The sequence below is a fragment of the Arachis duranensis genome, chromosome 6, assembly GCF_000817695.3.
Source record: "Arachis duranensis cultivar V14167 chromosome 6, aradu.V14167.gnm2.J7QH, whole genome shotgun sequence".
Classification (NCBI taxonomy): Eukaryota; Viridiplantae; Streptophyta; class Magnoliopsida; order Fabales; family Fabaceae; genus Arachis; species Arachis duranensis.
Genome location: NC_029777.3, coordinates 4331534 through 4344741, shown reverse-complemented (window position 1 = coordinate 4344741; position 13208 = coordinate 4331534). Strand labels below are relative to the sequence as shown.

The window sequence follows — 13208 nt, the reverse complement described above, 5'->3', positions numbered from 1 at the left end:
CTCTCATCAACACACCAACTACCATTCGCTAACCTTCATTAACTATATATTAATCAACTACCATTATTCTTTCTTCATAGATAAATTGAATGAGAAAAAAATTTACACAAATATCCTAAATTAAATTTTGTTACATGCATATCTCGTTTGACTCTATATTATTTGAATTTAATTGATGCAGAGTATTTTTATATTGTTAATAATCTGTATTAGTAGTAAATCGAATTAAACTAATTCGATTTACTATATATGTGTTGTACAATAATAAATTAAATCAAATTTATTCGATTTACTATTGATATATACACAATATAAATCAAATTAATACTACATAGAATTATAATGACATACGTATAATCCAATTTAGTTTAGAACATTAGTATAATTTTGAATTGAATTTTTTATATGTCTGAATTACCTTAATAATATACTAAGAACAAAAACAAAATTATTAATAATGTATATTTAGTTATTTACTCTCTATTATACTCTTGTAATAGAGAGAAAATGAAAAGTCTCAATCTAACTATATTTTTCATAAATTTCACTTGTAGAACAATAATATACATATCTTTCTTTATATAGACTGAATTGTTAATAAACTAATATTTTAATGACCAAGTGACAAGGTAATTTGCAAAAGTTAAATTCATCTTGCTTTTATCTTTGACTTGTCAAACTTGTTTATGAGTTGTGATATTGAAAAAAATTTTTTCATATGAAAGCTAGTCACAATTTAATATTTCATAGAGCTTCTATAATAATATCTTGATCAATTCTTATCGATTCTTGCATGAAATTTTCATAGAGCTGCTTCATATCTCACTGTCTGGGCATTAGACCAGAGGTACATTCTGTTGCATAGAAGAGGAGAAAGATGTCGTCAAAAAGGGCAAACGAAGTAGTCAAGCAAATAACTAACTGCCAATGAGTTTTGGTTCTAATGGCATATCTCCCCTTTTCTACTTTAAAAGTCTAGGATTCAAATTCTAGAAAATGCAATTGAGAAAAAATGTGATAAAATGTGTGAGAAGTGTGTGGGTGTGTTGTGTACCTAGGATTGGAGGTTGTCCAATTCATTGGAGTACCTAGAATTGGGGGTTGTTCAATCCACCAAAAAAAAAGCAAATAACTAACTTGTTAGAAATCGATTTTATCAGAGAACATGACTATTCTACATGGCTATTGAATGTGATTCTTGTGAAAAAGAAAAATGAAAATAGAGAATGTGTGTGGATTACTCGAACTTTAATAAAACATGTCTAAAAGACTTATTTTCCCTTTTCAACATTGATACTTTAATGGATGCAGGAGTAAGGTACAAGTTTTTAAGTTTCATAGACATTTACTCGAAATACAACTAGATTCCAATGCATTAACTTGACGAGGAGAAGATGGTGTTCATAACGCCCGCGTACTGTTACAAAGTTATGCCGTTTGGCTTGAAAAATTCGGGAGTAACCTACCAAAGATTGATGAATAAGGTCTTCAAGGACCACATAGGTAGGTTGGTAGAAGTCTACATTGACGACATGGTAGTTAAAATGGCCGAGCCGAGCAGTTTAATATTCGATCATCAACCTTTTTATTTTGGGACAATACGGTCTTTCTATTAAAAAATTCATTAAATAATAACAAAAGTTAGTCTTGTGGGGGGTTTTATTTGTATTTTGTGGGGGTTTTAAACCTTCACAAACTATTAATCAATTTGTTTTTAAAAATTCCTTCATTAATAGTGATTAAGTGAAGAAAAACTATTGATGAAAATGATGTCGTAAAAAAAAGTAACTATAGTACAAATATCTTAAAAAAAACATCAAATAAGAAATGAAAGAAAAAAATTTTAATGTTGATAATATTGGTATTAGTGATGATGACGGTACAGGAGATAATGATAATGATAAAGTAATAAAAATAATAGAGGTAGGAGTGATAATAATGAAAATAAAGAAGTTAGTGATAGTAGTGGTAATAATTAGTTATATTGTTAAAAAAAAATTTTGTAGAGATTTAAGACTCCTACAAAATACAAATAAAATCTCCACAAAACTAATTTTTGTTATTATTTAACAAATTTTTTAATAGAGAAACCGTATTATCCCAAAATAAAAGGGTTGAAGGTCGAAGTGTCCTTTTTTTTAGACAAAAATCATTTTATCCTTCATGAAAATGAATAAGAACCGGATTGAATGTTTACTCATTATTTAGTAGAGTAGTAGGATTATATAGAAAATTTAGGTTATTTTTAATAGAGTTAACTCAAATTTTAACGGTTAAATATTTTTGTCAAGACGAAACTTATTTTTAATGTGTACAAAATTAATTTTGTTTTTTTATAAATAATTCGATGAGCATTTTGAACATCTATGAATTGAAATTGTAGTTTTTTTTTCCTAAAGGTTTAATACGAGGACCTCATATTAAAATCGAACAGATGAAATTTATTGTAATAACAAATGCGACAGTCCCCACTTCCCCTGGCAGTGTTATAATTGCAATTTGACACGAACACCAAGGCAAATGAAGGTGATTCGTTTGTAGCTTATGGCACAATAAATAATTAAATATATAATCAGATTTATTTATTCAAATATCTGTGTAACATAATACAATATCAAGTGAATATGCATTCGTATAATATGGCAGAACCGAAATTAGTTATTACATAACATAACACAAGCTAAATAATAATTATTCTTGTTCTTCCTCCGTTGAGACCCAGAGAGAGCAAACTCGATCTAATACAAGAACATTTCAAGATCGTTTCTGGTAACGAAAAGAAGGCGGCGGCGTCTTGAACCTGGGAAGCTCATGGAGGGCCGGGTGGACCGGGAGGCCCAGCAGGCCCAGGTGGGCCAAATGGACCCCCAAAGCAATCTTGAAACAACCAGCAGCAGCACAAACAGCTCAGGCTGTCCATATCCAATATCCATCATCAAATGGAATCACAAAATTCAAAATGACATAACGATAGAAGCAAATTAACTTCACTAGTTATAAAGCAGAGAATTTTCTTTTAGCTACATCATCTCTATATAAACATTTAATGTCAACTTATGATTCTTAATTTGTGAAAGTTCTTATCACTACTTTTCATTATCGGACAATTGGTTGTTACATACATAAAATAGAATTCAAACTTCTATACTTATTTAAACAGATAAATAAACTAATACTCGATCAACTCAAGTTAGTTCACTGCTTTTTATTTAAATAAGAAAAATGATGTTTTTACACCACTTTTTTTATACGCATTCTTTATATACCTTTTTTGTACTATAAAAGAGTCGTTTTATCTTCTTTTTATTAATCACTTTTAATATCAAAAGTATAAAATATATAAAAAAAATGTACATAAATGTAATGCATATAACATTTTTTTGTTTTAAATAATGCATTGCTCCTCGCATACAATTTACATTTTCGAAACTCAAAAAAGGTCCAAATCATACTTACCAAGAACCAATAATATCGCAAAAGCCACCGAAGAGTCCTGGGCCTGGCGGGCCTGGTGGACCCCAACCAGGAGGACCTGGGCCTCCTGGGCCTGGACCGCCTGGCCCCATATTTCTATGCGGGAATTTGTCTTAAATCAAATAAAATGCAAGACTCTGAACCTAAGAAAAAGGGCAAGGCTTTGATTTTGAGAGCCTTCAAGAATCAAGACTCTGAAACGATCAACACCAACAAAAAGAAGAAAAGTCTATGAAAAGATGTATGAAACGAAGAGGCAGAGTTGCAACTTGCAAGGGAGAGAGGATTCCTTTGGGATTTTTATAGAACACTAAATTAGTTAGCTTAGCCTCGAAGCACCTATTTATCTACTTGTTCCCGCACCTAATATTCAACTTCAGTTCTACCTTACTTTCAAAATTCAAACCAGCTTCTCCCTCCCCATCTTGTTTATCATATACTTAAGTTGAAGGTTATTACTCAACAATAATTACAATTTTTGATATTTCGAAAAGTTTGGCTTTGAATGATTTAAACAAAAAGTAAATTGTTGCACTATATGAAATTATATGCATTATCATATTGGCTATGTTTCCCTCCCCAATATCAGAAAATAGGACACTCCCTAATGACGGGTTTCATTTCTTCACGATCATGCCTGAAAGAAATGATAAATATAAATACTTTAAATGAATATACATTTAAATATTAAATAATATAAGCCCAAATTATGATATTAGGTGGTCATTTCATAATTTTGGTTTATATAGAAATATTCAAGACAAAACATGTAACTAATTTTAATTTAGGACATCTACATAATTTTAAACTCATTCATTTTATTAGCGTAAATTATCCTAATTATTATTTTACATTTTTCATGTTGCAACCGGCAACAAGTATTTATTGTAATTTTGCTTCAAAAATGGGGTAAAGGGGGAAAAGATTATATATAAAAAAAAGTAAAAAAAAAAAAAAGGGAACAAAAGGATCATAAAATACAGCCAAACTGAGTTATGGCAAATTGATATTTTTTTTTGTTTGATAGATATGACAAATTGATGTTAAGTTATTAACATTTAACAAGACTCTGCATGCCAAAGAATAAAAGGCATGCTGCAATGACCCCCACTGTGCTTCAGTTATGTATGCTGACTAAAACCAAATAATACAAAATATAAAAGATTTTCCGATAACATATCTGATTCATGTGTTGTGTTTGCTATAACAAGAGAGGAAGCGCATAAAATCTACTACTTCCACTCAGTTCCCACTTTCTAAGGTTGCAGGTGCGAAAATGTTCCTGTCACCCCTTGTTAGCAGTAAATAAGAAAAAAACCCAAAATATTATGATTAGCTCACCCTGTACACAAAACCTTCCTTGAGCTCGGAATATTTTACATTATGGCAGCCAATCCCAAAGGTTCTCCATCATCAACTCTGGATTCAGAAGCATTGCCTGAGCTGCGTGGTCTTGCTGAAAAGCAGAAGTACCAGATGTAAAAAAAAACATAATACCAACAAAACAGGATTGAAAAACTAACGCACAAAAAGCCATTGCTTACTTGAAACGTTTGTAATGATGTTCACACTTTTCTGAGCTGCAAGTGCTTTCAATTTGTTACCAGTTGCTAAGATAAGCAAGCTTTTCATGTGCTGCTTTTGCTCCTTTGGACTCAATGTTTTTGTTAGAGATTCCTCGAAAGCAAGCAAGTCGTGAGGGGTAATAGAGGGCAGAGACATTAAAACCTAAAAACGAGTTTGAAAGAAACATTACTCAATAGCAATTTTCCGGGGTCAAATACTCTGCAAGGGTATACCAAATGCAGCATTGGAAAATCAACTTACCTGCCGGGGAGCCGGGTGTCTATCACAAAGATACACAAATATTTCACGGCAAAGGCCAATTAGATCAGCACTAATTATTGCATTTGATTCAAGGGCTAAGCCTTGAATAATTGAAGAAAAGAGATCTCTGGAGACAAATTCCACTAGTTCTGAATGATTTGTTACAATTGAAAGGGATACCAACACAGAGCAATAAGAAGAAATCTTTGTCACAGCTTCACCATCCGTCCATGTAAAAGCCTCTAAACACATACGTAGTGTTGGAAGAGCCAAACCATGCTTCAGAAGGAAACTGTCGCACAAGAAATTGTAAGGAAAAGAATATAGAATCTCAATCTTAAGTTACTAAATACAAAAGAACTTCCATAAATGAAACACATTACATGACAAGCAGAAAGCATACCCAACCATAGAGCTTGATGCAAATGTGTCCAAGCTTTTCAGTGAAGACGTGTCTAATCGACTAACGTGCCCAGACTGTTCCAAAGAAGGGATTCCAGGATTAAGGGGAGGAGAAGCAATTGCAGAGAGAAGTGAACATATCTCTCGTGTGAGATCTCTCAGAAGCTTTTCCTCCATGACCTCCACTTTTAGGTCTGATCCACTAACAATTTCAATAACATCTGGAACCTTTGCTCTACCGTCTTGTAGAAGACATGACCATGAACAGCTGAGCGCCTGCTGAGCATGGACAAATAATGGGTGCAGAAGCTTTTCTAGCCAAGTCTCCCACATATTCAAAGGGCAATGCTTAACCAAAGGTATCAAAACGGAATGAACAAGCTGCCTTATATGCCTGAACTCCATCGACTGTATGTTCTCCATTAGTGCAAACGCAACAGAATGCACATCCAAAGTTTTGAAAAAGGAATCCCCAATTGTTGTGGACAAGCCCAATACATTATATCTGTCCATGTATAACCCAAGGATCAATTGTTAAAAAGAAAAAGTATATATACAATAATAAAGACGTCATAGTCTCTCAGATACAGAACTTTCTTCTATTCACCAGGAAATTTTTATCTTTTGGTCTTTTTAGACACTTATTGCAAAAACAACACAATGAAGGGGGAATACCATTGAAGTCTTTCCTCATAAATTATGAATTGTAATGAAAAGAAAGATTTTTTTTCCTTTCTTGTAAATATGTATATGTGTGCTTACCCACTGTCTCTGATTCCTTTTAGCCAATTTCGTATATCTGATTCATTAGGTTCAGCATATCCTTCCTTACTCTTGTCAACATTAGCCAATGAACCCTTTGGAACCTTGGGGTTCCCTTCTCCAAGAAGAGTGAACCTTTCAACATCACTCATGATCATTGCAGCTTGGATCTCTCCAGGTAAAGTTTGACGTACAGATGGAGACCAAAGGGAATGTATAGTGCGAAGTAGCTGGGAAATAAGAACAAAAACCACTTAATACAAAGTACTTAGTGAACATGCAAGATATTGAACCTTTTACAGAAGAATATAGAGGAAACACAGTACGGCAAGCCTCTTAAGGGAAGAATGCATACTTTCAACAGAGGAGTCAGCATCCATGATACATGGGGAGCTATTGGATTTATAGGAGTTGAATCCGGTGTTGAGCTGTTTTCAGGATTCCAATTAGCTTTCTTGATTCCACTCCTCTTAAGTGCCTTCTCAAAGAATGTCACACTGTGGAAACTTGACCACATAACTTGTGCTTCTGAGAACAAGTAAACCAGGCCATATGGTTCAGATAAATACTTATCCTGCCATTCCGAATGTGTCCACTCTTGGCTCAAAGGTTCCAATAACCATGCTAAAACTTCTTGCTGCTGTTGAATCCTGTGCAGTTAAGGAATAACAAGAAAAGGTTAATTAGATATCTTAACTGAGTATACACCAAAATGAAGGAATATTGACAGAATTATCTGTTATATACAATCATTACCCAGCAACAGAAGCCATCACAAGAAAAGCTTCACCTAGAAGATTATGCTCTCCTCGAAGCAAACAACCTTCCCTTTGCAAACATCCAATGGTATTGGCAATGCCCTGCATATAACATTGCAAGAGTAAATAAACACACTAGATCTCCCAAACTATGCTCTGGACATCAGAGCACTTTCAACTTAAGATTATATGAATTGTCCATAAGATCAGCTACTTGAATTGTTGAACAACTGATGTTTAAAGAATACACCTTCATATGAGGCAGGATACTTTTATCAGCTGTTTTGGCTATCCGAATAAATGATGTACAAATCTGCAATCTTGCACGCCGTGCACTAGAAGTCGAAGTATCCTAACATGAGAATATACAATATTAAACTCTCCAGAGTTTCCCAGTAGTTGGAAATAAAGAAAAGGGGTTATAGAGGGAACCTTGACTGCAATGGGAAGGGATGTGAGAAGTTCAAAAAGTTTATTGATAACACTGCCAACTGCATCTGAGGAATACTTCAAGAAAGGGCCCATTGCATCCAAATAGTGACCAAGTACTTCCACAAGTGCAGGTTCCGTCCATTTCAACGAAAGAAATTGCTGAAGTAAACCTTCAAGACACAGCAACCAAAGATATTAAGGCGGTCCAACTACACATACCTAAAAACAGCATAAATAAGAATTAACTAACCATCAAATGTTCTTCGTAATGCAAACTGCATTTCAGCATTTGCCTTGGCAAAATCATTGGCTTCATCAAAAACTGTACTCACAATATTCTCTAAAATCAACTGCATGCTTTCCATCAATGCTAAGTCCTAAAGTGAGAAAAGCACAATTCTTGATGGTCAGTTACACAAGCATGAAATGAAGTTGAGAAGACAATTAGAAATTATAAAATGTTAAACAATATTACAGTCCATTCAAAATCCAAATAGAATGTCTTTAAACCTGAGTTTGAGTTGGTGAAACCAAGAGACTCTTGATGATTGCATCAATTTTTTCGGAAACTTTAGCAGCTGCCACCAAGGGTTTGCAAGAGGAAACGAACCTAATCAACTCCAACTGTTTTGAGAACCAATCAGGGGTCAAAATTTTTATTGAAAAGGTTAAGCTGACTTGAAGTTCTATATATATGAAAAAAAAACGATGGGTAGAAAAAGAACTATAACAGCAGAAAATAAAGTAAAATTGAAATAACAATAAAGGAAAATTTGAGTTCACTGAAACTAAACTTACAAGTTTCCTGTACATATGCAAAACTAAAAAACAAAACAAAAAAATAGTTTTGTAAAAGGAAAACTAAAAACAGTAACATTTAAGCTTCAAGGAATATCAATAGACCACAAGTATTCTATACTAGAAACTCGCAAAGTGAGAATTCCTTGAATCTATGCTGAATAAAAAAGTTTCCCGGAGATTCACATAAAGTCAATGGGAACTTTCAAAGTAATAAGTTGCTAGTGGAACTTCCATATATACATCCAGATTCAGCAACATAGGAATATAACAAATACAATCACTAATTGAAATTTTTATGGTAAACATAAAGCATATCTTAAAAATGAAAAAAAAAAAAACATACTGTAGCAGACTGTATTATTTAACGTAATGTACAAATGTTAAACATACCAGCCTAGAGCGATATTGGCTGAATTCACCCTTCCCCTCAAAGTCATCACTCCACAACTCCAACACCCCTAAAGACAGTGCAGTCTCAGGTAGGATTTTCTCTCTCTTGAGCATGTGAGGGAAAGATGTTTCCAAAATTGCACCACAGAAATCATCATTCACAAAGCTTAGAATCTTTTTCTTTACATTTTCAACATCTCCAGAACCTGAACTACTAATGGCTGAATGCGAGGAACTTTTTGGTTTTGACATTAAATCCCTCATTAGCACCTGCAAGTTGGGGCAAGAAATAGCAGTGATGAATATTTGGTACACAGCTTTGGCTAAAAAAGCCAGAGAGGCGATTTTGTACAACAATTCAACATACCAGCCAGAAGTGCACAGATTGGAAATGAATGGCAAACTTGAAATGTCGGAAAAACCCCAGCATCTAGAGAGAAATACATGGAAACAAAATGAATGTTAAATCAAAATCCACATTAAGCACATTTCCAGTAAAATAGTAGTAAAATGATATGGGGAAATTTTCTCTTGAAAAATATAACACATGGAAAGAAATTTGTTAGACAAAATTTTGTAAATGTATTAGAAAGTCAGGATATTCTGTTAAGATGCAATTATCCTTTCAGTCGAGTTTCACAAGAACTAAAGTCAAACAGATATGTGAATGATGTTAAGATTAAAAACAAGAATATATGACAAATTTGTCAAAGAGAAACCAACCGAACATCTAATTCAATATTTTATAACTAATAACTAACTACCTGTTCAAGATAGAAAGGAAGTATGCTGCTATCTCCAGCAATACTTTGCAAGTTAGAAGCGCCTAGTGACACCATATTTTCACATATAAACTCCACAAATTCATATTCACCCTCATCTATAGATCCTGGATTTGAGCCAGATCTGTACAAAAACTCTCTAGATATGTTCATCAAGATTTGAAAGATAATAATCATAGCTTGGTCAAATTTAGAAGCAGAAGCATCGATGGGCCTCTTCCTACAATGACAATTTAGGGTAAACCATGATACTGTTGATCAGTGACCATGAAAAAAAGAATAATATAACTAGAATATTTCAGCTATTACATAACAACAATACATACCTTGGGGAGACAAGTTTGAAAAACTCACAAGCATGAAGCCGAAAATCAGGAGCAGATAGTAGGAAACCACATCTGTTGAGAGTTGGCAGAAACCAATTGGGAGGAAAAGCAAAAAGCACAAAAGGTTATATACCAAGATTATTATTATTACACTGAGCTTGATTATAAATAAAGATATCTACCCATTAATGATGCCAGCATCGGCAAGATCGGACAATGGAGCCCACTCAGCATATGCATTTATTGCATTTAGTGTAGCTGTTACAGTAGCAGCATGCAGTTTGGCAATTTCCATCTGGTTTCTACCAGCTTCATTTAGTGCAGCTGCAAAGTGTGTTTCCAGTAACTGCAGGAAGCCTCACAACATTAACAATAGTACTTGCATTTGGCAACAACTTCTAACACGATTTGGGGAAGAGATTTACAGTGTATAGGAGTGGCAAAATTTCAGGCAGTGATTCAGTTAGCCCACGCAAGAGTAGCCTTCGGCGATCACCTGAGTACATAAAAATTGCAAGTAAGAAGGGCACCTAGCACTTCACAGAAAGGGAAGTCACTCAAGACCACATGTGTTGGGTTGGGATCGTATATGCGATACTCTCCTTTACATCACCTAGTTTACTCACACTCCAAGATCCAAAATCACCACTTTAATGTACCCCATTAAAAACAGCCCCTTCCCACATGGCCACATCATTGACTCCTTTTATTTTTTCGTCGTTCGCCCACATGGATGGTAGAGGGTTGAGTGTTGGTGAGAGAAATGGAAAAAATTTCACAAATACAAAATAATGTTTAGTCAATTATTAATTAACGGGGAAAACCCCTAATTGATAGAGTGGCTGTACAAAGTTTTAACTAGAAAACTGTGTATTACATTCTTTCACACACACAACCCCCTAGGTTAGAAAAATGAAGGCATTGTTAACCTTCTAAGTCTTCATTATGAACTGTAATATCTTCAGGAAGCCACCGAAGAATCATTGAAACTAATTCAGCCTGATACATAATCACAAAATGTAAGAAGCAAAGTAAGCATTTGAAACAGAATGAACTCCGGCAGTGAGGCAATAAAAATACTGCAAGTGGGGTAAAATGAAAATTACTTGTATTGGACCCTTGCTGGATAGAGAAACCAATGATGGAAACATTTCCTTCCATAAATTAAGCCCCTCTCTTCTAATTATCTGTGAAAGAGCCACCAATTATAGATTATGCAATGCCCAATTGCGACTGTGAAAGAGTAACAAGCAACATAAATGAACATGAAGAGCATCATGATAAATACCTCAGCCACGAGGGCAGCCGTCTGGCTTTTAAGAGCCCAATCTTCAGAGGGATCGGCAGTCTCAGACATTAAATCAATGGCGAGATTTGCAAAGTTCTTGTGCTCTGCGAGGCTTAATTCATCCCACCTTAATCGCACCAAATGCTGTAAAGATACATGGGTTTTATAAGCACAAGGGTAACGACTAAAATAAAATTATTATTATTAAAAAGCAAGATAAAACCCCTAGAAAAGGAAGGAGCAACAGGATTTGAGCTCGAACCTGCAGCATTTTAAAAGCATGTAAACGGATTTCAGAGGACCAGTTCCTTTTTACCAAAAGGAACGACGTGTTTGCCAATATCCGAATATCACCAGCCTTGATCTGAAGAAGTGTTAAATAGATTAGAATTCGATAGTTAATGCCTAATAACAAACTACAAATATTAATCACCCTTGAGTAGCAGTTCTAATAGGCTAATAGCACTACTAGTACCAGCAAGAATGGTAGAAAGAAATTAAATTTACATCAACAATGCAATGAAACATAAGTTATTGACGACACAAGCTACCTAAAAAAATTGTAATCAATTAGGCTAAGGTTATCCTTTATTTGTATTTTAAATTGCAAATAAAATAAAATAAACCTGTTCTAAAAGAATATCAAATGAAGCAATCAATTACTACATCCCAAAAATATCAAACACAGACATATATAAAAGTAATGTGATTCCTGCCATCTATCATTCTCTAATTTCAATCAACAAAATGATTCCCCTTAGATGCGCGTTAGCTGCACTCGTTTCTTCCCAAAGCTCGGTTTCCTTAATTCATTTCCCTTTTGTATTTTTGGTATTTGTATTTTGAGTTGCCACTTGAAATCTTAATTTTGATGCTTAATGAATTGTTTTAATCGGCAACGGAAAGTATAACTTAGAGATACACCCAACAGTAACCAATAATTACATAGCAACTTATGCCAGAAAACTTGAGAAGCTGGATGATTTCAAACTATAGATTAATAATTGCAGCTGGGAGCCTGTGCCATTCCTTTGAATCAAACACCGCACAATCTCTAACTGTTTTTCTAAGGAGTGTGTTATATATATACTAGGGCTTCATAATGTTGATTTGTCTACAAGGAACGATTGCCAAGCTTTCCAAAGGCAAATGAATCAATATATAAGGTCGGTTTTGTTTTCTATCTCTGACTCCATCTTCATAAACAAATTTATTTCTATCTCTTCTGATACAGTATACAAAATTACAAACGCAGCATAGAATATATGACTAGGGTTATTCCTTTGCAGTGAAAATGAAAACAAACAAGCAAAGAAATGAACAGAGATAATCATGAGATTTTACGGTGGTTAACAGATACAAAACGCAGAACAATGGAAAATGGAACAGCGAGATTATGCATAACAGTGAATGTATGCAATGCATGACGATCGGCATGATGAAAGGAGAATGGAATTGAGCAGCGATGCCCTAAAGAGAGAGAAAGAGAGAAAGGGGCGTTACAGAATCGAGAAAAGAGACGGCGGCTTTGCGAGCGTCGGGAGTGGAGGACCAATCAAGGGCAGTGGCAATAGCCTTCTTCCTCTTTCCTTCCTTCCTTTTTCTTTTTGGTTTTGCTTTTGTTGAATGTTGAGAGAAACTCAAAGCGACACTCTTCTTAGTGAGTCAATCACAGTAAGAGGCAAAGAAAGAGAGGGGGGGATTCCGTTTTATACGAGTGAGTGGGGAGATGGAGAATTGGAGAGAGGTGGGTGTTGGGTTTTAGTGACCACTTGAAATTCGGAAATTCTGATGCCCCTACTACACTCCTCATCAAATGTTTTAAAAAATGTGGAAATTTAGGTACACTGACTTCACGTTACTTGAGAGTCGTAAATTATCTAACAGCTCACACCTATTAATTTCACGTGAAATCAACTGTATTTGCGCCTAAATTTTCCCCTTTAACAAGTTATAACTTTTAAGC

General features: G+C 34.5%; 1 protein-coding gene across 1 annotated transcript; it reads right to left on the bottom strand.

The window, feature by feature from the left end:
* Nucleotides 1-4629: 4629 nt before the first annotated feature.
* LOC107491803 (protein HASTY 1) lies at nt 4630-12783 on the bottom strand. Its single transcript, XM_021126253.2, has 22 exons — nt 12746-12783; nt 11505-11606; nt 11243-11386; nt 11061-11141; nt 10884-10953; nt 10380-10450; nt 10137-10300; nt 9955-10026; nt 9611-9848; nt 9214-9276; nt 8847-9116; nt 8166-8279; nt 7906-8032; nt 7656-7825; nt 7474-7575; nt 7222-7325; nt 6821-7115; nt 6466-6695; nt 5705-6208; nt 5302-5593; nt 5019-5202; nt 4630-4930 (listed from the first exon to the last, which is right to left on the bottom strand). Exons 2-22 carry the CDS (start codon nt 11511-11513, stop codon nt 4851-4853), a joined length of 3384 nt encoding a protein of 1127 aa, XP_020981912.1. The 5' UTR covers nt 11514-11606; nt 12746-12783; the 3' UTR covers nt 4630-4850.
* Nucleotides 12784-13208: the final 425 nt, after the last annotated feature.

What these genes read in the sequence shown, in the direction of transcription:
- LOC107491803 (XM_021126253.2), bottom strand. An exon ending in GCCAATATCGCTCTAGGCTG is followed by an intron (nt 8,280 to 8,846) that starts GTATGTTTAACA and finishes TTCTCAAAACAG; the next exon opens with TTGGAGTTGATTAGGTTCGT. An exon ending in CCCTTCCCATTGCAGTCAAG is followed by an intron (nt 7,576 to 7,655) that starts GTTCCCTCTATA and finishes TTCTCATGTTAG; the next exon opens with GATACTTCGACTTCTAGTGC.